Consider the following 26,262-nt stretch of genomic DNA (forward strand, 5'->3'; position numbering starts at 1 on the left):
TGTCAAGAGAGACCTTATCTTAGGGTAAATGGGTCAGTATATGTCCATGGTCAATGGCACCATGGTGCAGTATTTGGATGTAGAGCTCTCTCCTTATGGGAGAAGAGTGGGAAAAGCATTAATATACAACAAGATTGTCAGGCAATATGGAATAAAAATATACAAAGTTTAACTTGGGTAGAAACACCTACAACTCTTCGAGTGGGTCGAACGCCAAGTGTTTTCTCCTTATGTTTTAAAGTTGATGGAACAATTTCAGTAGGGGCAAACGTTAATTGTATCATCACAAGATATAATGAGGAGATGCAATGGGGCACCTCCATTCTAGTGTACTATTATTGGCAATGTGGAGAATGGCTATATACGCGACTTCTCGCAGGATGGAATGGTCTCTGTTCTTTAGTCACTGTGCACACACCTTCCTTAGTAATTCCAGGAGTGGATGTTTTAAAGTAACATGAGCATTTTATGAGCTGTTCAATGACTTTGTTACACCATCATTGAAGGAGAAGAGCTGCTGAATATTTTGGCACTGCAACATGGGCAAATATTCCTCAGGAATATCGACTATTCAACGACGCCCAGTTGTTTTTTGGAAGCATCCTCCCATTAATTCAGGCCAAAGCCACTACACTCTGGTTACAAATAACTCGTTTGGAACTGATGAAAGCCATCAATGCAACGGAAGATGGTTTCAATGCAATAAAAAAAACTGAGGGCAGTGCGAGTGATGCTTATGCAACATAGATATGTGTTAGACTTGATTACGGCAATGGAGGGTGGGGTCTGTGCCAAAATCGGTACAGCGTGTTGCACATACGTGCCGGCTAATGATGCGGACAATGGAACGATAACAGAGGCTATACAGACTTTGCACAATCTACAGAAGAACATGGTAGAAGAGGGAGGTGCCTCCAACGAATGGTTTCCAGGGTTTTTTTCATGGATGCCGGCATGGCTACCTGAGTTGTTTAAAGGACTTATTCCAATCCTTGTGATGATCCTTTTAATGTATTGCCTAGTTCAGGTTATTGTAGGGTGTTGCAAATCAGGTAGTCAGAAGTTGGGGGAATGTTTACTAATAGATTAGGTAGTAAGGAGTGGAAGGAGAAGCAAAGTGCCTACACCAAATGGGTACATAGGGTAGAAAAGGTGAGCAGGTAGTTGAAAATTCAACTAGAGGGGGGAATGTAATAGGCTTAAGAAAACTAAAGAGGGCCTACTCTGGTTAACACACGAATTAGAAAACAAACGTGTACAAGTCATTATTATACGAGAAAAGTACAGGCCTCGGTTTGAACATAATGGTCAAGAAGGAATGCAGGGACAGAAAGGAGAATGAGAAGAGAGGCCAGGTGCAGGGTAAAGAAGTTACCATTCAGCCTAGCATAGCACAGATAACTTAGAAGGACGCACAGACACAAGGGAAAGTCTGAGCTACTTTCTGATAGCAGGAAAGGAGAAGAGTAAAGGGAGGGAGCTGAAGGGGATGATACCTGCATTTCAAAAAGCTGGTGCCCCGGCAAGACTTGTGCAACAATCAAAACTCAAAGTTCTTTTTAAGGGTCACTAGAATATAGTTCATATAGTTGATGCTGCTAAGACTCTTTTGCACTCAATACAAAATACAGATGGGTTGGGTTGGAAAAGGTACATTGCAGTCAGGCTAGCGACTCCCACAGTAATGATAGTATTGTTCATGTAATACTTAGCCGACCACTTTGGCACTTTTTTTCAATTTCCTCTGTAGCATACGGTGACTAGGGTGCCATGTCAAGGTGCCTGATCTGAGGGAGGGGGGATGGGGTAAGGGGTGGAGAGTGGTCCCGGGTCGCCCAGATGGGAGGGCCCCAGGTGTCAGCCACTAAAGGGGAGGAAGGAGGTTTGGGGGGCACGGGGGGAAGCAAGGGGAGCGAGATCTTTTCACAATACACAAGAATCCAACTATGTAGAATTAGGAGCAGCAAAAATGTATAATTTTGGTGATAGTACCAAACGTGGGGCAGGGCCAACGCTTTTACGAAACGTAGGGTAGGGCCAAAGCTTTTTAGCAGGTTTAGTCTGTCTATTTTTTTTGGCAGTTTATTAAAATAACTTAATGGTAGGGCTAAACCCTTTATTAAGAATTGTTTCTTGGAATGTCAATGGGTTAAACAATAGGAGGAGGAAGGGCGCAATTGAAGAATTGGTTAAAACATTAAGCCCCACTGTAATTTTACTACAAGAAACTCATATTCTGGCAAAAAAAAAATCAGGGGCTTTATTAGGTTTAAAAAATGTGTAGACCACAAGGTGGTCGCCACAGCTCCAGCCGCTCATAGAGGTACTGCTGTTTTCCTAGGTAGAAATTTGGGTGGCTCGGGTCCTCGATTTCCTCAGTGATGCAGGCAGATGGGGTGGTGGTGCTGGGCGCACGGTCAAGTTTCTACGGAAAGATTCACCTTTGTGAGCTTTTATGCCCCTGCCACAGATGATCCTGGTCCGTATGAGGAGCTTTTTCAATCTCTTCTACAACTTTCAGGTAAAATTCTTATCGGCGGCGACTTTAATTTTCTCCAAGACCCTTATATAGACTCCTCAGTAAAGGGTAAGAAACAACACAAACCTAAGGTTACAAAGCTTTTCAAGGACTACGTAAGAGTTCTAATGTTATGTGATCCTTGGAGATTGAATGCGCCAAATTAAAGAGCATATACGTGTGTCTCTGGCCGATTTAAAAGCGCCTCTCGCATTGATTTTTGTTTATATCCAAAACAATGCACTTTAAGAATCAGTCTGTATTGCACTCAGGTCTCTCGGACCAAGCCACCTTATTTTGGAAGCACTATTTACACCTGAATGAGGTACGCTTCAGCCTAAAAGGTGGGTTTTAAACCGGCAGCTTCTCCCAGAGGAAGGGTGGGTGCAGGCTTGCAGAGTTGAAGTCAGGGAATTTTTTTTTAAGCAATCGGGGTTCCTCGGTCTGGGACACGTTTAAGGCCTTTATAAGAGGCACTGTAATTGCAAAGTGGGCGGCAGATAGACTCAATGAGAAACAACAAAGTTTGGCACTGGAAGAAGCAGTTCAGAGGAAGCTAGATATGTATCTACGGTCTCCTCCAGAAAGTAATAAAAAACCATTTGAGATGGCCAAGCAGGCACTGTCTGACCGCTGTGTGAAGAAGGCAGATAAAAGATACCAGGCTCATAGACAAAGTGTACGAGGAAAGCAATTTCATGTGTAGATTCTTAACCTGACAAACTCGGGACCAAGTGGCTAGCAACGTGATACAAGCCTTGAGATGTCCAATCATCGGGCAAAAATATACTGAGTCTAGAACAGTGGGAGAAGTTATGTTAGAACACTACAGACGAATTTATAGCCAAACCCAGTATACTGACCCCAAGACTACTAGGGATTTTGTGGGGAAATTGAACATCCCCACTTTGTCAAGAGAAGATGGGGATGCCCTTTTGCAGACATTCACCAAGCCAAAACTAATGGAGGTGGTCAAAAACCTCTCCAATGGGAAAGCCTGCGGCCCAGATGGCCTCCGGGCTGAATTTTATAACATCTTTTTGATGTATTTGCAGATGATTTTCTGTTTCTAATCAATAACATGTTAGAGGGCAGGATGATTCCTAAATCTTGCCATACGGGGAATGTTGTCAGTTTCCCCCATAAAAATAAGGACAAAGATGACCCCAATTCATATTGCCCAATCACACTTTTAAATACGGGTTACAAAATCATTATGAAACTCCTTGCCAATCGGCTCAATGCGGTTGTCACCACCTTGGTGCATCCCGACCCAAATGGGTTTATTGCAGGGTGGCAACTCGCAACTAACATACATTTTCTGGCAGAGGCACTGGACTATTTCACCTCCAATAAAATCCCCCCCATTATTCTCTTACTGGATGCGGAAAAAGCTTTTGATTTAGTGGTCTGGGATACACTGTTTGAAATATTATCTAGATTTGGGGTCCCCACCCACCCCAGGTATCAGCGCTAATCCAAATAATATATCAAAATACCGAAGCCAATATTAAAATTAATTCTGTGAATGTTGGTAAACTTCAAATTCAGCGTGGGACTCGTCAAGGGTGCCCTCTCTCACCTATTCTATTTACCCTTTTTATCGAACCTTTAGCTATCGCAATCAGACAAAATAAGCAGATCCATCCCACTCTGAATTCGATGAGGAAGAATAAACTTTACGCAGATGATATTATTATGTTCCTTGATGATGATCAGAGCTCTCAGAAGGAGGTTTTAAAGGTTTTCTCCAAATTGGAGCAAATTGGTGCATTTAAGGTTAACAGGAATAAAAACAAAATTATACTTTGTGGCACTACTTCCGATAGATTAATCTCTGAATTATTGCTCTGTATGAATTCTAGGCCTAAGAGATATCGCGGGATCAACTTTTCATCCGATATAGGAGACCTGTATGTTCTCAACTACGTTCCCTTAATCTTGAAAACCCAGGCGCTGCTATCACTGAGGGGGTCATTTCCCCTTTCTGTTCTTGGCAATATTGTGCTGATTAAAATGTCAATTTTGCCACTATTTAACTTTTTGTTCTCCGCCATTCCTTGTGTATTAACGTCCGCATTCTTCAAGAAATTAGACTCAATGTTTGGTTCATTCATTTGGCACAACAAAAAGGCACATACTCAAAACAAAAAGGCACATACTGCACTAAGCACGTTATTTGTTGATAGAGAAAAGGGTGGGCTGGCATTACCGAACCTGAAAGATTATTAGTTTGCTTTCTTCGCACACTATATAACAAATTTTGAAGCTTCACAGCTCCCAGACAGCCTTTCTACTCAGGATTTTTGTGAACTAATCTGAAGGGAGCATGATTTTAGGGGCCCTGCATTATTGGTGAAATCCCCCAAAAAAGTTTGATTTAAGATTCATAAGTGGTATTTCAGAAAAAGGTCAGATTTTTATAGAAAATATACAGTTCCATATTTGAAGTTTTCGACTTCTCTTTCACAGTTAACGCTGCAGTCTGGCTCTCAGCTTGACTCGGAGACAGGAAACGGGAACATGCTGGATTTAGGAACATTTGAGACTTTTTTGCTAATGACAGCTGGGAAACGCTCTCAAACATTGGGGCTGGAGTGCGAAATAATTTTCTGCTGATGGGATCATACAGTAATATGCTTTATAACTTTGCTGATTTGGACACTGATCTAATCTGTGTCACACAGAAAATAGTCAAAGAGCTGTTAGACCCCTCAGGGGGAAAGGCGAGCGGGTGAATGGAGAAATTTACTCATGGAGGAGAAAAATCTAACATCTGGGCAAAAGCGGCAAGGAACTGGGATAAGGATGAGGGCCTGAAACTGACTAGGGATAGCTGGGAGAAAGTTAATCCATTAAACTTCAGGGCACTTAAAGGCGCAAATTGGCAACATATGATATTTTAAAATAAATAGTTGCTGTATCGTACCCTGCAAGTCTTGTCCCGGATTACCTCTAGCTGCCCTGACCTCTGTTGCCATGCAGAGGGCACAGCAAATTGGACGCATGTGACTGGCACGTGTCAGCTCATTTAAGAATACTGGGACAGGGTCTTTAAGCTTTTAACAACAACCATGCAGATTTATGTAACTCCCAGTATTTGGTTTTTGGTCTTGGGTTATGATCCAGCTGCAAAACTTCCACCTAGGTGGGTAAAACTAATCTTTATCGCTACTGCAGTCACCAGGTCTCTTCTATTGAAAAACTAGCACTCTGTGCAGATTTCAACTCCTGCAGAACAGCTGAATAAAATGGTCCTTTTTAAGAAATCAGGAATGGAAATACGCAATGAGTGTGGGCGGTCTTAAGAAGTTTTCCCAAACCTGGGGCAGATTTTTTGAGATGGCCAGTAGCAACCATACCTAGGTCAGAGTAATAAAATACGTGGTGCTATTTAGATTGATTACATTAAGTGTTTGTTATGACTTTGGAAATGTCTAGATCTGTTCTTTGTTTAATTGACTATGTTATTATGCTGGATCTTGATAAAATCAATTAAAAAAAACTGGAACAAATTGGGATTGTTTATGCTCATGAATACTGCATCCACAGACACCCACAATGGACTTCCCTCCGACTTTGAGAACATTCAGTGAAATATCTGGATGTTCTGGTTAACGTGGACACAGGTTTGGTCCTTAGGGATCATTATAAACGGGTAACTGATAAGCGTGCTATGCAAGTCAAAAGATGGTTCTGGCTAACTATCTCTTTCCCTAGGTGGCAGAATACAAAATGACAGTTCTATCTACATTTCTGTACCTGTTCGCTAACATACCCATTCCTGCTGGGAAATATATATTCACTAAGCTTTGAACATCACTCACTACAATGACTAGGCGAGACAGATCGAGGCTCAAGTAAGACAGACTAACCTAACCGTATGATGTAGGAGGATTTTCTGTGCGACCCTTCCTAGCTGATCAATGGCTTCCTTATTCAGTAGGTGGATGTTAGGTAATGTTTTTTCTTCCTTAGAATGTAGAGCTTAGTGGAATGTTTGTAATTAAAAGGATGGGATGGAATGTCAAGGGTTGGAGTGTTGGGGCAGTTGGAGTTTACCGGGGTGGCAGACAGAGGTGTTGGCGTGCATCTACGGCTTGAATAAACTTCAGTTATAAACTTTGCTTCCCGCTGCATTATACTACAAGAATATTGCCGACGAGGACTTCAACCATCTTCGAAGACTGAAACCCTCGCCGATTCAACTCCTTCTCTTTGGCCACACAGAGTGAGTAGCGCGCCAACACATCCTGCTTTCAATAACCGGGTTTGTCTTGTCTTAGGATGCCCATCCACGGGCCGTTCTTGCCCGTTTTGCGCTGCCCCCCCTTTTGGACAACTTTGGGGGACGTTGCACTCACGCTTTGCCTTACTTTATTTTTATTTAACCTAAGCGCGAGGGCCACGAGGCATCAACCGTCGCTCTCGCGGCCAAACAACTTTGGAGTGGCGTGAGGCAGAGATCGCTACAGGCGCGAGGCATCTACTGCTGCCCTCGCGCCCAAGGAACTTTGAAGTGGTGCGAGGCGGTGAAGAGGAGCACACAGCTCACACCCTTGCGCACCGCTGCACGCGCGCTCACAGCTCCTCCAACACTTGCGCCCACGGAACGGAAGAAGGGCGCGAGGCTATCCACAAGCACTAGTGCCGCTTAAGTCCTGGATCATTAGTTTAATACACTTGACTTCGGCTTTTACCGCTGGAAAATTCTGTTGATAAAGGACCTTAATTTTAACATTACCTTCGTGCGCACTCAACTGTTCAACATATCCTTCAAACGCTCTGTGGTGTGTTTAGGGTGTGTACTAAATTCTACTTCCTCTTGGTAGACTAGTACTCCTTGAGGTGTCTTTTCGGCGGCCATATTGGATGTACTGTTTGTCACTGTAAAAGACTTTCTTCAGGTTTTTTTTTTCTCATTTGTCTTGTTATTTTTCCTTCAAGAAAAAAAAATGAGTACTGCTCAGACCTTTACCCTTACTCCTCCACAACCTTTTCTGAGTTCCACTGGTGATCAACATGTCAAATGGCTGGAGTGGAAGGAATATTTTTTTAATTATTTGGACATTATAGATGACGAAGACTTAACTCATATTAAAAAGAAGATTTTCTTACACTGCTTGGGTCTGATGGGTCTTAAGGTGTATAACTCAATAGAAAAGAAAATTCAACAAGATGGGGACTCAAATGTTTTTTCTCATGTCTTAGAAGACCTTGATTGATATTATTCGACGTTGGTCTGTATTGCTATTGACAGATACAATTTTTTTAGTGGGAAACAACAGAAAACAGAAACCATTGAAGAATATGTCTTGGAACTAAAAAAAAAACTGGCACTCACCTGTAGGTTTGGAGGGTTGCATAATGAATTGATCAGGGATCAGATTATTATGCATGTAAACAAATCTCATATTCAAGAGAGATTGTGGGTACATGGAGAGTCACAGTTGGAGGAAGTTGTGGCTCTAGTAAAAAAAGATGACATTTTGAATAAGTGTGCGAAGGCTATTTCTTTTGAAAAAATAGAGGTACAGAACGAAGTAGTTAGCAAGGTTAAATTTAAAAAGAATAAGGAAGAAACACCCAGAAAGCAACTCGAAACAAAGAATATTGAACGAAAGTGTTTTCGCTGTGGGAGTAAGGAGCATTTATCATTTTACAAGAAATGCCCTGCGCGTGACCAACAGTGTGCTAAGTGTGGTATTAAGGGCCATTTTGCTAAGGTACAGGGAGTGCAGAATTATTAGGCAAATTAGTATTTTGACCACATCATCCTCTTTATGCATGTTGTCTTACTCCAAGCTGTATAGGCTCGAAAGCCTACTACCAATTAAGCATATTAGGTGATGTGCATCTCTGTAATGAGAAGGGGTGTGGTCTAATGACATCAACACCCTATATCAGGTGTGCATAATTATTAGGCAACTTCCTTTCCTTTGGCAAAATGGGTCAAAAGAAGGACTTGACAGGCTCAGAAAAGTCAAAAATAGTGAGATATCTTGCAGAGGGATGCAGCACTCTTAAAATTGCAAAGCTTCTGAAGCGTGATCATCGAACAATCAAGCGTTTCATTCAAAATAGTCAACAGGGTCGCAAGAAGCGTGTGGAAAAACCAAGGCGCAAAATAACTGCCCATGAACTGAGAAAAGTCAAGCGTGCAGCTGCCACGATGCCACTTGCCACCAGTTTGGCCATATTTCAGAGCTGCAACATCACTGGAGTGCCCAAAAGCACAAGGTGTGCAATACTCAGAGACATGGCCAAGGTAAGAAAGGCTGAAAGACGACCACCACTGAACAAGACACACAAGCTGAAACGTCAAGACTGGGCCAAGAAATATCTCAAGACTGATTTTTCTAAGGTTTTATGGACTGATGAAATGAGAGTGAGTCTTGATGGGTCAGATGGATGGGCCCGTGGCTGGATTGGTAAAGGGCAGAGAGCTCCAGTCCGACTCAGATGCCAGCAAGGTGGAGGTGGAGTACTGGTTTGGGCTGGTATCATCAAAGATGAGCTTGTGGGGCCTTTTCGGGTTGAGGATGGAGTCAAGCTCAACTCCCAGTCCTACTGCCAGTTCCTGGAAGACACCTTCTTCAAGCAGTGGTACAGGAAGAAGTCTGCATCCTTCAAGAAAAACATGATTTTCATGCAGGACAATGCTCCATCACACGCGTCCAAGTACTCCACAGCGTGGCTGGCAAGAAAGGGTATAAAAGAAGGAAATCTAATGACATGGCCTCCTTGTTCACCTGATCTGAACCCCATTGAGAACCTGTGGTCCATCATCAAATGTGAGATTTACAAGGAGGGAAAACAGTACACCTCTCTGAACAGTGTCTGGGAGGCTGTGGTTGCTGCTGCACGCAATGTTGATGGTGAACAGATCAAAACACTGACAGAATCCATGGATGGCAGGCTTTTGAGTGTCCTTGCAAAGATAGGTGGCTATATTGGTCACTGATTTGTTTTTGTTTTGTTTTTGAATGTCAGAAATGTATATTTGTGAATGTTGAGATGTTATATTAGTTTCACTGGTAATGATAAATAATTGAAATGGGTATATATTTTTTTTTGTTAAGTTGCCTAATAATTATGCACAGTGATAGTCACCTGCACACACAGATATCCCCCTAACATAGCTAAAACTAAAAACAAACTAAAGACTACTTCCAAAAATATTCAGTTTTGATATTAATGAGTTTTTTGGGTTCATTGAGAACATGGTTGTTGTTCAATAATAAAATTAATCCTCAAAAATACAACTTGCCTAATAATTCTGCACTCCCTGTATGTAGGAAAGGTAGGAAGGTTGCAGCAGTTATCAGTAAATCTGATTCAGAATGCAATTCTGATTCTAGCGTTGATTCAAAAGTCCATGAGTGTCTCTTAGGTATTAACAGTGATATTGACACCTCAATTGTAGGAGATTGTGTGGAAGTAAATCAAACAGAAAATTATTGTGTCTCACACTTAAGTATGCAATCCAGGAACAAGCCTGTATGCCAAATTCTCTGGGGGGGGGGGGGGGGGGGGGGGGGGAGTGCGGGTACTGATATTAGCAGACTCTGGTTCCCCGTACACAATTATAAACAAGAATATGTGGGAGAATAAATTTGAAAAGGTTCTTGGTTGCACATTAAATCCCACAGATGTGTCTCTGAAGAGTTTCACAGGTGAATCCATTCTTATGATCGGATTTAGAGAAGTGGTTTTTGAATTTAAGGGCAGGAGAACCGTGGGTAAATTATATGTTGCTGAAGAAGGACCAGCGGTATTGGGTTGGTTGGATCAAAGGGCCTTGAATATTATGTTGGACCCTAATGGTGTAGAACAGGTTAAGGTAGTGAGTGACTACAAAGACATTACATAACATATACATATGAGTCGTTGTGCAAAGTTAATAGGTGATGCTACTGGTGTGAATGGGAATACTTCTACTGTAGCTATGAAGAATTATTTGTGGCTAGATACTGTATATGAAGACACTTCCTCCGGAGCTGTAGACATCTTGGGAACAGATTCTGCGTCAGAAGATACCATGGCTAACTATGACAGCCCAACACAGGAAGTGGAAGCTTCCAATGACCATCCGGACAATCCTGAAAGGAATGAAACTTACAGGAGCAAACTGGGTAGAATTATTAAGAAACCTTTCCATTTAAAGGACTATATTGTAAATTAGTTATTTTTATTTTTATTTTTTTTGTGTTTTACTCTTTGCATTATTTTCTAAGGGGAGAAGATGTGTTATGTAATGTCTTTTCTTACTTAGAATGTAGAGCTTAGTGGAATGTTTGTAATTAAAAGAATGGGATGGGATGGAATGCCAAGGGTTGGAGTGTTGGGGCAGTTGGAGTTTACCGGGGTGGCAGACAGAGGTGTTGGCGTGCATCTACGGCTTGAATAAACTTCAGTTATAAACTTTGCTTCCCGCTGCATTATACTACAGTGGAGCCTAATAATACAGTACCACATGTGCCTACTGAAAGGGGTCAGGTCGAGGCCAGAATGTTGCGCATTGTATTGGAGTCTGCGATCCAAGGGCCGGCTACCTTACTGAAACTGTCAAACGCACTGAGCTATTTGGATTGTAGCTAAGAGAGAAGGGAAAAGGTGTATTCCTTTGAAATATCCATCGCTGCCAAACCAATGCTACCCCCAAAAGATGACACCAGTCAACACTACACTTACTGAATAGAATCTACGCAAATTAAGGCAATTGTCCCGGTGCTGTGAAACATACCATCGACAGAAGGCATTAGCGGAGACAATATGTCCTATAGATGATACCTATTGGCTTTGCCAATGCTTGGTTATATCGTCCACAAGAGAGGGCTGGCAGGTGAGACGTAACTTGACACGTTCTTATGAATGCCAGAGGCAAAAAAAAATATATACAATATGGAGCATCCCACTAGCTCCAATATTTGATTCCATTTTATATATTTTTAAAAATCCTGGACTGGGTTTCGAAGAAACCACTCGTTACAACTGTGTAGTAAGAAATCGATAGTCATTGACCTCTGAAATCAATTTTATGTTTGAATTTCCATTGTAAGTACACAGCTTTCAAATTTTGGGGGAGATCGGTGGAGAAGTTGTGTTTTTCTAGGAAGAAAAAAAAAAAAAAGGATTAAATCGATTGCTCAGAGGATTTCTGCCTAGCCGGCTGTTGCGGGAACATATGCCTCCTTTCTGTTGGAATTGGCCAGAAGAGGAAGGGAGTCGTTCCCTGCATCTGGCAGAGTGTTAAAAAAACAACAACAACGCTAGTGACTCAAGGGATACAAAACGTATTTCTCTTTTTATGCATTTCATATCATATGTTAAAGTGTTGCTAACGGCGTTATTTCTTTTTATATGTATATTATTTTCATATGTTTGTTTTATATGTCTTTGAGAGACGCAACGTTCTTGCATTAGAGGTAGGTTGGTGAGAGGTGTGTGTGTGTGTGTGTGTGTTGGGGGGGGGGGGGGGGGAGAAAGGGGAGGGGTGTTGATTGTTCAAACAAGCCTAGTGCTAGGTCAAATTTCCCAACCCCAGAAGCATTTACGAAGAGCGAGACTGTTTATTTACACTGTGTTTCTCCTCCCCCCGTCCCACAGAGTTGCCTTGATTACTTTTCACTTCGTACCAGTTTGTTTGCTCCATTAATCTCTCTGAGTGGGATGGCGAAGCAGGCCAAATTAACCAAGGTAAAGAATACTTTTAAGCCAGCCCACCCCCTTCCAACTGTATTACGAAATCGTGCTTCTAACCACAATGTATGTTTTTTTTTCTTTCACTGTAGCGCTGTCGTCCTTTTCTGCGCCCTATTCAGTAACGAGCCTCCCCCCTGCGGAAATATAACATTTAAATATGTATTTAATGGTAACCCGTTTTAAAACAATATGCCACTAGAAAAACGTATACCCTTTACTACAACGTACGAAACGATGCTCTAATTTTCCGCGAGAAGTCAGAGACGGGTACAAAAAAAAAAAAAAAAAAAAAAACACGAATAAAGAAAATATGTTAGCGTTTTGGTTTTTGCTGCGTCTGTGTAACTAAAAAGGGGTTGTAGTTTACATGGAGTTCAAATTCAGGGAAAAGGAGAGAGTAACCTCGGTGGGATTAAGGGCCTAACCGGCCCTGCCAGATTATGGCAAGCATGTAACCATAAAAAAACACATAAACCTGCACTGATACACTGACTAAACCTACTCAAGCAGTTACAGAGCAGTGTGTGAAAAGCAGTAAATACAAATTGGACCTACGTTCAGTAACTACCTAATCTGACGTTACAATTACAACTGGCACTGAGACTTAACTATAACCTATAGCATATAAAAGAAAATTCAAGTAATAGATAAATGTATGTATACCCTATGTATTTAAAAGAATATACAGGTAATAAATACGTAAACTTGCGTAAGGCTCCAACGAACGCCATGCAATCAACAACAGCAAAGGGATAAACATTCCTGAATATCGGGAACGGTGTGGGGAAAAACGCAATGTAACCAAAACAGCAATGACATGCTCCCCAAACCGGTGAAATGTTGCAAGCGTGCCAAACAGGTCAGCGTGCCTTTCACATCCGAGTCTAAAAGTGCGATGTCCCTATCAGTCTGAAGAAAGTTTAACATTAATAACAAAAAAGGAAGGAAAAAAAACATCCAATCCTTAAACGATGAATATTAAAAAAAGCCATAGAACAAAAACAATACAAGTAGGCAACTTCACAAAATTCCATCTGGTTAGCAGTCTCACGGTGCAATTTTTAAAAACACTAGCAGTTTATTAGGGGAAAGAAATCACTTAAGTGATAAAAACAATAAACACGCAGATACATTTTGACTATCGCACACACGGTAATAACGTGAGACAAAAGTTCAGCTAGCAGTTCCCGGCTGCCTCTTAGAAAAAGGTTTATATGAGTGATTATCAAGAGCACAAAATAAAAAAACAAAACAAACAGACACTGGAAGGGCGGTAAGAGTTCTGGCTTCAGACTGCCCTGTTCACAGTCTGAAGGCTGGCTGCAGTCCCTCAATTGTCCATTGAGCTGTCTGTGAGTGTCAGTTTGCAGTGCGCGTGTGAAGGGAAAACTCCTCCCTTTCCTTCACTCCTGCCCATCAGCAAGGAAAAAAAAAAACCTCCCCACAAGCTCCCCCTTCTTTTGCCTTCATCAAGCTGCTCTACCCTCCTCGGCATTCCCAATTCAGTCCTGGAAAGAAAAGAAAAGCGAGGCTCGGATGATGAGGGAAAAGTATTTGCTACTGGAAACAAGGAAAAACAACACCAAGGAGGGGGGCAAAAAAGAGAAAAGAAGATCCCAAAAGACTTTTGGATTTGAGCGGAACTGCAAAAAAATAGACACGTTTCCCCTCTAGGGCCGGAGAAGCGGGTGGACAAGCTCGCGAAAAGTTACAGACAGGAAAAGAGGCGATCAGAACTTGGAAGGAGTCCCGCAGCATACAGCTACTTTGTGGAGTTTATTTGTCCCCTTATGTTCTTTATTTTTTGTACGAGGACACCGGAACTTTGAAGGAAAAACCAGGACTGCACATTCCAGAACATTAGTAGAGAAAAGAAAAGACGTGCAACTGCATTGGAGGTATTTCTGCAACTCTGCGCACTTTTTAAACTTTACATTGTGCACGTTCTTTGCAACTCCACACTATACGGGTTTGGGAACAGATACTTAAAGACAAGTGATTTAAACCGTTCGTTTTTTTTTTTTTTTGCTATTCACTGTCTGGACTGTTTAGATCTGGTTTGTGTCGATTCTGGTTGGACATGGAATAATTCACAAATCAAGAAATGTGAAGATCTTTTTAGAAGAAAAAAAGATTTTCCCTTACGAACGTGGACCGCATTTTATTCCTCTTTTGCGTTCTGTACCGCTTAACTGGATGTAAAAAAAAATAAGGATTAAGGTCTAGAATTACAAGAAGCACCTTTTTACCCTGAGGTTTTGTTATTGTTCATCTACGGGAGGAAATCACGGAATGTTCTCCAACCAGAAAGAAACTGAGTGAAAAATGAACAAAGGAAGCAGCTAAAATACTGTTTTGTTCACTAAGGACTGGAGAAATCTCTACAAAGAGTTTCCTGTGGAAGCTGAAGTGAAAGATTGAAAGTATTTCTTAGACTGTAAGGCGAACTGACGGACTACTTTGCCTCCTCCTCCGGGAGCGCTCCTCACACGTTTACCTCACAACCACCCCCTCCCCTTTTAGACCGCCCGAACGCAGACTGTCCCAGGCAGAGGATGAGGGTCGTGCCCTGCGACTGAGAAGGCTCTGTCGCGGGTTACAAGCAGGAGTCGAAACTTTTCCCCTTCTCAGGAAGGGACGGCGGAGGGATACAGGGAAGTTTTCCCACCAAGCCTGAAACGAGCCTTGTCCATAATTGTTAGGGCTAAGGTGATATTTTTGGGGGCTTGTGTCACACTTTTACCGGTATTTTTGGGTTTTACTTAGTTTTTATAATTGGGGGGAGAAAGGTGAGGCCCCACGGCGGTGCCAGCTCCACCGCCAAGATGCCGCAACTAAACAGCGGCGGTGGGGACGACCTGGGGGCCAACGACGAAATGATCCCCTTCAAGGACGAGGGGGAGCAGGAGGAGAAGGCCTCAGAGCGGGTGTCGGCAGAACGCGACTTGGACGACGTCAAGTCCTCGCTGGTGAACGAGTCTGAGAACAACAGCAGCTCGTCCGACTCCGAGGTAACGCTCCGCACAGCGGAAAACGAGGGGGGGAAGGGGGTGTTCTCCGTCGCTCGCGACTTCTAACATCCCCAGTGCGCCAGGTCGTGAGTGGATCAGAAGTTGAGCGTGACGTCACTAGGTGCTTGCTTTCGTCCTCACTACGTCATCCCGCCGCCTAACGCTTTGCCGGTGTCTCTTTCTTACCCTCTTACAGGCTGAGCGACGACCCCTACCCCGAGAAAGCTTCGAAAAGCCGCGAGACTACCTAGCAGAAGGTGAGACCACGCCTCCTGGCACCGAGGGGTGGGGTTTTGTTAGTTTTAAAGGTGGGTCAGTTCTTCATTTTGGGGTGGTTGTAAGGCTCTGAGAAACAGTTGGTGGGAGTTTGGGGACAAGTGTTTGTGTTGAGATTAAAGGGATAGTTTAATATATTTCTCGGGCGTCTTCCAACTTTAGATTTGAATGAGTGTTTCTGTGGTGAGAAATGTTGTCAAAGGTTTTCGGCGGCCTGTTTTGGCTCAGCTGCCAAGTACCTCTATGTCCTAGATTTAACCATCGTACTATAGCTACCCTTGACATTTTAGGTTACAGCTATTTTTTTTAGGGGTTTTGTAATTTGCCTTTTACAATTATACTTAAAGTCCAGGACTGTTCGAAGCTGTCACACATGTTATAATGGATAATTGATAAGTATGTTTATGGGTTTGGTATTTGGCTGTGTGTTATAGGTTGGGGCTGCTTGACATTGAATCTTTTTGAGGCACCATTGGTGTTTTATGGTTATGTTCTGTGGCTTGGTAGCGGTACCTGGTGTTGCAACTTAAACGGGAAAGATATGTGTTTGGCTTTAGGCCTGGGAGTTGGATATCACTGTTCTGTTTTAGGGCTAAGCACGTCGGTTCTTTGTTTTATTTTATTTTTAAAAGATTTATGTAATCATGAACAATGACCCAGAAGGCGTCAGAATGTCTCTCACTTATGCAGAACATGATAGAATATGTGCAAGGGATAGATATAAAGAACCAAACTCCATGCTGTTAAATAGACGTGACATGTTGGATACAGGGTCAGCTTGCAGTGTCATTGCGTCAACAGCTACACGTTTGGTGTGTTGTTTTAATGTTAGATAGGTCATTCTGAGAACTGGACAGAAGCATTTTAGTGGTGTATTGACAGGAAGCTTTTGTTATATAGGTAAGATTTTGATATGGGGGTTTAAGGATTCGTTTTTGGTGTTGCAGGTTAGAGGGCTGGTTTTCAGGTTTTGATGGAGCTTGATTGGCTTTTCTTTTTGGTGGATATTTCTTTACCGTTTAATACGAACTTTTGGCCGCAGGTTTTTGATGATGTACAGAAGTTGGCTTAATGCTGATGATAGATGATCTTTGGTCAAGAGTGGTGTTTATTGGCATGGGAGTATGGCAGTAATTCTTTGTGTTAGGGCTTGGGGGCATTGTTGCAGTTTAGAGGCAGATAGGAGACATAGGTGACTTAGGTCTGAGTAGGTAGGTACATAAAGCAGGAAAGTATGGTCTTCTTCAACAGCCTCTTTCTGAACTACAGTTTTATTAAAGTCGATTCATGATGTTGTAGTCTCAGTTGGGGTGATCTCTCAACTCGGAGGCACAAGCTGTACTCCGAGAAGTCTGAAGACTCAGCTCTTCTTTCACATATTAACTGTTAGTGAAATAATTCATTCAGAATCTGTATGAGTAGGTGGTAGTTTCAACTTTTTGTATGCCACTAAAATGTCGCCTTAGCTTGCTCTTTCCAACCTTACTCCTAAAGCTTTCAGAGTGTTGAACAGTTATGGTGTTTAAAACATGTACGCATATACATGCGTAAACAGTCACCCACGAGAACCAGAATTTACCATTAGCGGTCAATAATCTCCTGGTCATTCTATCATTGTGCACAGGACCTGTAATTTTTTGTGTCCTCCTAACACTTGCCTGACTGTGTGAGCATAATGTGGATTTGTCTTCTGAAAGGTTATTCTTACTTTTTAGTGTTTACTGGTGATTGGGGCAAAGGATAGCAGGCAGTGCTTGGTGTTAATAGTAAGAATCTTGTACTCTGGAATTGGAGGGTTTCTCTTTTTGGGAAGCTTTGCACATACAGGATTCATCAACTCTTATGAGCTATGCAGTATGAGTTGGGGTTATGCATGTTAGAAGTATGATCTGGAATAGTGGTTCAGGTTTGAGAACAAGTGGGATCTATGCAACATGAGTGGTTTTAGAGGATATAAAACAGTTTTTAGGCACCTCAATGCAGATTGAAATTACCACTACTGGTCATTGGCACTAACAAAAAAATCCATTATAACCAGTCCCTGTTAACAAAATATAAGTGTGTAAGTATCAATTAATTTACTGCTCTAAATAAGGTCTGCTCAAAGCTACTCTTGAAATGGGTTAAACCAATATATACCTTTGGTTAGAAGTGGCCACCAAATGGTCGGGTAATGCTGAATGAATGTGTTTTGTAATGGTTGGTCGCTCTCTGTTGGGGAATTACAATTTACTGTTTAGTTGATGGTGATTTTACCTTGTTAATATTACTTTGGCTGATAAACATATGGGAATATGTGTTCCACTAGGTGTACTTTCTTGGTTATTCATGAGTGGATTCTTTTGACTACTGGTCACCTTTGTTTGTTAATGTTTTTGGCATTGTGGTTGAACATCTGTAAACTTGGAGAAAGACACATTCCTGGGCGTGTGCTTTGTTGGGGTAGTTGAGGGTTTGGTGAGTTCTTGTGTGTCACGAACAAGTGGGGTCTTAAAGTTAGAATGAGGTTTATTGGCTAGTTATTTGGGGAGGGTAGGAGTGTACTTTCAAACTCCCGGAAGTTTATATGTGGTGCTGTTTGTTGTGATGTTGTGCCCCATTATGGTTTTTATGCGTTTATTTGGTAGTTTGCTGTGGGATTTGAGAAATGGTTGTTGTGTGTGTGTTTTTTTTTTTTTTTTTTTTTTTACTTGATGAATTAAAGACTGGACTTAAGTTCCTGAAGTTGGGATCCTAAGATTCTGATGGTTTATTGGGAAGACCTTTAATTCTTTGTTGTTGAGGGTTCTAGAAGAACGATCAGTGAAGTTGTTTGTCTTTTTTTTTATTAAGCATGTTTTTGGGATCAGGTATTTACGTTGGTTTGATATGCTGATTTATCTACATCATGCGATTATGCTAGGTAAGGATAGATAGGTGTTGGTTTAAGTGTACTTGCCCAACATTTGTATAAATGTTAAATAATAAGTTTGTTCCCTTTCTTCCTGTCCATCTGCAGCAGTTAGACGGCAGCAACAGGAAGCTGGATTTTTCAAGGGCCCTCACTATGCTGGCTATCCATTTCTGATGATCCCTGACCTTAGCGGTCACTACTTGCCTAATGGGGCCCTGTCCCCTGGGGCCCGCACGGTAAGGGGGTTCTTTGTATGGGAAAATGCTTTTTTGGGGGAGTGGGGAGAGTTGGCCTGAACCCCTACCTTATGGGCCTTTATACTTTGGTCCCTGTCATGTCCTGTCGTTGAGTCTCAGTCAGCTGGCTCTTATTCTCTCTCTGGCAAGATAGAGTTCCTAGTCGCCAGTTTTTAAGGACACCTGGTGGTCAGCCGTCACTAAGCTCACCCTGGACTATCAGTAGCTAGCCTTCACTTGTTTCATATTAGGCATCTTTCTGGTGACTTATGTTTTTTTTTTTTTTTTACTCTTTTGGGTTAGTTGCTGTCACATAGTAGCCATTGTGTGTTGATGTGTTGTTGTTCTTTTGGACGGCCTGAATATTGGTCTGGCCTTCTTATTAAGAACTTTTTTTTGGATTGGGTGTTTCTGTTTGTTGACCCACTTACTCCCATGCAATCCATGACAGTAGTTGTATGACATTGTTGTACTGGATTGAGCTGTGGTGTGCACTGTTGCTGCTCTCAATCCACAGATACCAACATGCTCCACGTTGTGGGACATCATCAGCTAGTCTTACCTCTTAAGCCTAAATGTTTTGCTTTATGGAATGTGTAGTTTTGCATTCTGAGATATATACTTTTTTTTAGCAATGCATTTGTGGTCTCAAACATACATCCTAATCAGCTAAAAACCTGAGACTTGATGAAGGTGTCACACGTCCTGGATTCACTTGGAACGTATTTGTATCAACTTTGTGTTGCTGTAAAATACAAATGTCCATCACTTTGTAGTGTGTACCTCGGGTGCCCCTGTCTTTGCAATTTCTGGCACTCTCGTGGTCCACTTACTGCTCTATTTCCCCTCCTGTATTGACTCTGTTGAGAACCACGACTCAGAGCACCCCGCACCCCACCCTCGCCCATGAATTCAGTCTCTCTCTCTTGCATTGAATTGCAGCCTGGGGGGGTGGTTAGCTTTCTTCGCTCATCGCCATCTTTTCTGGCATTGGCCTCTGGAGTCTTTTGTTCGGGAGTGTGTGTGTTTTTTTTTTTTTTTTTTTTTTTTTCTCATTCGCTTTTGCAACCCGATCCGCGTCGTCCTTTTCCTCCACCCAGTTACTGAGAAATGTGACATTTTGTGATTTGAAAAGACATGGCAAGAAAGAGGGCTAAAAGCGATCCGACGTTTTGCTTTGCAAAGTTTCCCAAACTTTAATGATTTAAAACACAGCTGAAGTCTGACGCTTACTGGAGTCTTCAGGAGACAAAATCACTTTTGACAAATGCTCAGCTGTTTATTTTGTATAAGATTTCACTGGCCTTTCCACTTGATTGATAGTTGTGTGTTTTCCTAAATCTGAGCGTTCTGACATATAAACTGAGGATAGTTTCGGAAAACCATGTTGCACTGAGGTGGTGTTTGGCGGGTAGAGGCGGGGGGTGGGTGGGGAGCTGGTGGCTTGAAGGGGTGGACCCTAAAATCAACCGTGAATGGATTTTTTGTTTTTAAGTGAAATCTGAAAGTTTTTTTTTCCCCAGCTCTTTGCTGGGGGGCGGGCGAGAAAGCTTTCACATCTGTGCCCAATTTTGTTCTGGGTTGGTTCCTAGCCTCCCGGCCAAGTAAAATAGTTTTACTGAGAGAGGGGGGAGGGTGACAAAAAGGGCATTGTTACCGAGGCAGCTTGGGGTTCCGATGCAGAGGATTACTTAATATTTTTGAAAATCATAAAAAACAGAAAGCAGAGGGCCAGCATCTGTGTGCACATTATGTTCCTCCAAGTTTACAAGAATAATAATTGTAACATTTGCCTGCAGAGTAAAGTTTCCTCTCGTTAAAAGCCTTGTATTGGCTCGTGTGTGCACAGTTTCCAAGATGGTATGAAAAATATATTCCTAGCGTGTCTTCGAGACTAAGATTGTGCTGGTTAATACACAGCGTGCGTGCATTGTATTAATACTGTGTGTACATCCGCAAGGACGTGCGTGCAAATTCTAATTTGTTAGCAGATGAGGACTGAACCATTAGTGAACCATTTATGGTGTGTTAAAATGGGTTGAGCGCTGTTTAAAGTCTGCCGTTTAATACTGGCTTGGAGTAAGGTAGATGAGTTAGTTTAGAACATACATTGAAAATTAGGCAAATGCGATACTTCCATGAAGTCCAAAATGCCACAGAATTTGCCGAACAAAGTGCAGCTGCGAAATGAGCCTCCATCGTATGCGGTCCTCTGACTCCAAGGTACATTGCCTCTGCGTAAAGTTAAGGCTCTCTTGTATACTGTGTTTCTCCCGTGTCCATGTGTGCTGTAAACGTGTGCCCTGAATTGGCATGCACTATTCGGAGCAGAATGAACCGCCGCGTTTGTGTGTTCTGCAGCAGCAGCCTGCCCTGCTTGGTGGGGAAACAGGGGTCTACAGATGGATTACACGTGTTTTGGGGATATAGTCCTAGCATAGGATTCCCATCTCGTTGCCTTAGAAGTGGTTGGGGTGTGCATGTGGAAATGCAGGTTTCGAGTTGTACGCATGAACTTTGCTGCGCGCAGCCAAAGCGGGTTTGACTTTGATAATAAATGTTTTATAAATACTCCCTCTGCTTTGCCAGGGGCCAAAAAGTTCAGTTGTATCCCTGGTTAAGGTTCCCAACAACTCACGCCGCCTTAGGAAATTGGTTATTGGGAGCAATTTGGGAGTATTATTCTTGCTTACTTTGGCATGAATCGTCAGACCTGATATTCCAAGCGACCTGTACCCAGGGAGAGACAAATATACCCCACATCATTTTATCGAGTAAGGAAGTCAGAACTCTGCTCGCTACGTCAGTGGACAATTTATCCGCCCGACTTATCCCCGGATACTGCATTTAGACTCGGACTTTGACTTAAAGGTCATTTTTTTTAATGGAAAAGTTTGTCCGTTTAAGTTTTATTTATTTTTTCAGTTTTATCACAAGAGTCCCATTACGAGGATCTACTTTTCGTAGCTGTTTGTTTAACCCACGCAAGTGCGTGGATTCATGTTTCCTACAGTGAACATATCTCGCAGAAGTATACACCAGCTCAGTAGCTCACGAGCAAGGGTAAGATAGAACGGTGTTATTAAAAGCCTCATAGCGTCTTTCATATGGACGCTGGAGCGGTAGCTCAGTCGGCTAATGTCTCTGCATCAAACATCGGCCTTACACACACATGTATTTCACTGGTTCGAATTCCGCCGTGGCCACCTGATCCATCCACGCTGTCGAGAAAATGATTACCATTAATTTGAGTGATGAATCTTGTGTTTACGGGACTAGGGTATGCATGGATTTCAACACTAAATTATAATAATCATGAATATAGTTAATAATGCTGCACTTGCGACAGCATTGATGAGAGATTGGGTTGATGATGTTAATTAACGCTGAAGATGCTCTGCTTTGTATAATGTGTGTTTATGGGAAAGTTTACAATTGAGCTTCAGGCGTTTAAATACCGCGTGCCTTGTGTACCTACGTTTTGTGCACGTAGCTCCGTGCTTGCATCCTAGAACTTTTGCAACAATCTTAAGTGCATAGCAGTTTGTGGACAGACGAATGCCCACAGTGGGGTTAATTTGCAAGTTTATAAAAAGCTGGAGGAATCATAATTTCTCCTCCTTTTCTTGTTTGCCCCCTTTCTTATTTAATCGCAGTGTTAGGCGTCTGTTAAAGCTGTTAATGGGTTTACTTTGTTTGTCCCGCATTGGTATTTAAAGGAGTGATTACGGAAATTGAGCAGGGAGTGCAAATGAGAGCAAATTGAATCCCCCTTGGACACAAAGTAATGTTCCTGGCTCCCCAAATCCCCGCGCTGCCGGTGAGCCAGCCCCGGGGGCCATTGTGAGGTGTTTGCAGGACGCCGCGGCTCCCACTGGGCCTGCGGGCTTATCCCCACCAGGAATGCGGGGCCACCGTTTGCCTAGGCCTGGGACACACCTCGTCCATTCTTTGTGGCTTTACATGATTCTACCTATCTAACCCCCTGTCCGCCCCACCCGACACATAATCTCATCGTGCAGTTTGGGCCCCCGGTGGAAGGGGGGGGGAGCAGGGCAAACGTTCTGCCTGAGCTGTTTTTAATAATGAGTGTAATTACGGGAACTCCGACGCCTTGGGTGCTTTGCTGCAAGCAACTGTAGCTGCATGTACTTGTGGCACAGACCCAACCATCCGCGAGGGTGGTGTGTGTGTTTGTTTTTGTATAGCGCGCCCTGCAGACGGAATTTCACCTAGGCGCTTCCGATTTTATCAGCTCGGGGAACAAGAGATGATCTATTGAATTGCCAATGATCACACCATTTGAAAGGGCTCATCTGCCTGTTACCACTGGCCGATGTGTTCTTCCGCCGATGTAGTAGGCCCGCATATAGAAGGGTGAGTCATAAAATGTCTAGCAACTCCGGTTTTACGTCCTCTTACACGCCATTTTGAATTGGCCCTGACACTTCCAAAATGGGAATGACATTTGAAATTGGACTGGAATTTTCGGGTACTGTTAGTACACGTTGAAAGAATTGGGCCCTCTTTGAGAATGGCCAAATGCCATATAAGCAAAAGGACAAAGGCATGTGCAAGAAGGCAACAGAGTCAGGAGGGACTGCCCCTGTGCTCATAAATGCTTATATGAACTGCCCCTTGGAGCGGTTGCTCCCCTTTCCAGGCCCTTGGCTAACCCCGAGGCTGTGGGGCGTTTATGCCCCATTGCTTTTAGGTCATGAACATGGGTTGACATGTTCTTAACACGGTCTTGTTCGTTATGTACAAGGACGTGCCCGACTCTCACAGTTTTATACCAAGTTTCTTCTGATTGGGAGAGAATATTATGTAAACGCCCTGACATGCTGTCTGTAAGGTTGCCCGGCTCCCCATCCCTTTTCTATGTTAGTGGCTCGACTGCCGTCCCGGGCCGCTCAGTGCTTTAGAAATCCCTCAGTAAAATAAAATAATAATCGGTGTGTTTTGGTGGGACTGAACTGACATTACGTTGTTGATGTCATAACTGATCCATCGCCTCAGCCCCTCCCATCAAAGCTTCAAGCAGCCAATGGTTGTTTTGTTGTGACGTTTTTCACAAGTTGGAGGGCTTTGCAGTGTTTGGGTTTTTGGTGTTAGCGCCATGTGCGCCCTCTAGAAAGCCGCTGGCTGCCTCTTTATATGGGAGGCAGTGCTTCATCTTCACACGGCCTCGAGGTCGAGGCACCTTTTGGCTACCAAAACTGGCCATTTGAGATGTAAGCTCCCAAGCATCAATCAAGGCAGCCGTGTAACCGATCAGCATTCCCCTTACCCCCTGCTGCTACTTTCATAGCAGAAATGTGCTGCCTTCTGTGACTCCGGGATTGGCATATGAGACCAAACCTGCTTTCTGGCCAAGAGGTGAAGTAGGGATTGGCATTTGCATTAAGTGGTCGGATTAGCAACTGTCAAGCAATTATTGGCTGTTCTTACATCATTAAAACATGTAGTGGCTTCATTTTCGGATTAAAACGCTTCTTGCACATAAAGGAATTGTAGTGTTTTGGCTAGATGTGATCAATAGTTATTTATAGTAAAACGGCTAGCGTTGATGTGTCGGCTTAGTTCAGTAACCACTAAATACCATTCGACACAGCTTCTGATGCGTGAAATCCCGTTTATACTCCAGTATCCTAAAATTCAATGTTAAACATTTGAAGTATTGATTAGGAGGACCTTTAGAAGAGGCACACAGGTAGAAGTATTTAACTGAATAGCCAGAGGTTTGTATGTGTAAAGATTTTTAGGAGTGACTTTGAATTTACGTGTTATAAGCCTGTTACACGCAGACAATGTTATTTCTTGGCATAATAGGTTTGTTATTTTCCATTGTACGGTTTCTTGTCTCAGGGCTTTGTGTTTTGCTTTTCTCAGCATGCAGGGCTTTTACAGCGCCAAGTGTATATTGAGATCGGTGCACTCTGACGAGTCTGTGGAACTGCAGACTAAATCGGTGGCTTAAGGAGTCGAAGGTCGAATTTAACTGAAGTTCACTAGGGCATTTCTATTGTTTGGAGGACAAAAGCGTGGATGCGGCAATGATTGCAGACCACCCTGCAGCTCTGCAGACCTAAGTGTTTTATTTATGTAGGGGGTAGTGGTTAGTAATTTGGCTGAGGGCCATTGCAGGATTCACCTTGTTTGCCTTTCACCAGGAGGATGTTGTACATAAAGCGTGTAAGGTGGTCTCCCATAAGTATATGGTCCTCCTAGTTGAATCAGTTGGGCCATGCTTGCATGGTCTGCTCCACCAGACCTTGTCCATTATATGGGAAATTCCTACCTGATGGGGAAAGCAGCCAATTACATTGATTTCGAGAGTTTGTTCCATTATGTTCTGCTGCTAAGGAGAAGTCTTTTTACTCCAGTTAGCAAGCTTAAAATAAAGAATGTTGTAGCCTAATTGTTTATTGTACATGTACACAGACAAATAGTTGTTTAAAATGGGGAAAGTAACAGAAATCAAGGCACACACGGCATATGCAAGATCAGTATTCACCTTTGCGAAGAATAAGGTGACCATGTTTTCCTTGTAGGGAACGCAGGTTATTTTCAAATTATGCCAGTAGTTTCCTAGAATTCAGTAATAATGTATTTTAGCTTCTTGCCATGTCCAAAAATTACTTGTATAGGCTTTTAGTACAGTTTCAGAATGAATACTTACAGCATCCTTCTACAATTTTGAACCTAATGAATTGGTCTCTCTGTTTCCCGTAAGCATTTACAAAGTTAGTTCTTATGAATATTAAGTGCCTCCCTTTTGGTAAACACATATATTTGAAACAAATAAAGACACCTTTTAAGATTAAAAAGTGTACATTTGTCTGACACTAAAGCAGGATGAGTGTGGGCCAAAGCTAGGTGAAGAAAGAGCCCGATCTTCAGTTTCTTGTGGAATTCAAGAACTGAGGATGCAGACGGCACAGATGTGCAGGGGCAGGTTATTCCAGGCTTTAAGAGCGAGGTAGGAGAAGGCATGACCGCCGGATCTGGTTCTGCAAGGGAGAGGGGCAGAAGTAGTTCAACTGAGCTAAGGTATTGGGTGAGTTTGTTAAGTTTATGCGATTGAGGTACGCAGGGACAGTGTTGTGTAAAACTTCGTATGTGTGCATGAGGAGTTTGAAGAGTGCTCGTTTGTGGAATGAGAGCCACTGAAGCTCCTCGAGGTGTGGGGTGATGTGAGTGCTAATTCAGAGGCTGAGCCGAACTGCTCAGTTTTGTATGGTTGGGATTTTTGTGTTCAGTTGAACATTGATTCTGGCATAGAGTGCAGTTGCCCATCTGGCTTGCTGGTGATGAGGGCTTCGGTGACGAATCGGCACGTGTTGTTACCCTCTTTCCTTTACTCGCCAGAATTTGCATCATGCTTTCCATTTACATTTGATTAAAGCATAGTTTTGAATTCTTGAAATAAATATTGTTTATCATTCTCTGCATCCCAAAACTGAACAGGAGGACCAGTGCTATTTCAGCTGAAGATTGTAAGCTTCACAACCTCAGCATTATGTCCCTGTAATGTGCAAGATCACATACATGCATTTTGACAGTTGCTTCTTCCCGCAAGAAAAAAACTTAATCTAAGTTTTATTGTATTAGACCATATTA

The 26,262-nt window shown here is 42.7% G+C and overlaps 1 protein-coding gene across 5 annotated transcripts in view; it reads left to right on the forward strand.

Moving 5' to 3' along the window:
- Positions 1 to 13,589: 13,589 nt before the first annotated feature.
- The window catches only part of TCF7L1 (transcription factor 7 like 1), a 125,839-nt gene continuing 113,166 nt past the window's right edge, over positions 13,590 to 26,262 (forward strand). Inside the window, exons 1-3 of one of the 5 annotated variants that reach the window (XM_069214235.1) lie at positions 13,590 to 15,234; positions 15,431 to 15,491; positions 18,509 to 18,639. In XM_069214235.1, coding sequence (XP_069070336.1) covers positions 15,049 to 15,234; positions 15,431 to 15,491; positions 18,509 to 18,639 — 378 coding nt within the window. In that variant the 5' untranslated portion in view covers positions 13,590 to 15,048. Of the gene's footprint in view, positions 15,235 to 15,430; positions 15,492 to 15,578; positions 17,573 to 18,195; positions 18,413 to 18,508; positions 18,640 to 20,811; positions 20,863 to 26,262 lie in introns of those variants that run through there. The other 4 variants (XM_069214236.1, XM_069214238.1, XM_069214237.1 and 1 more) reach the window with 4 other exon arrangements.

The sequence above is a fragment of the Pleurodeles waltl genome, chromosome 11 (genome assembly GCF_031143425.1).
Source record: "Pleurodeles waltl isolate 20211129_DDA chromosome 11, aPleWal1.hap1.20221129, whole genome shotgun sequence".
Taxonomy (NCBI): domain Eukaryota; kingdom Metazoa; phylum Chordata; class Amphibia; order Caudata; family Salamandridae; genus Pleurodeles; species Pleurodeles waltl.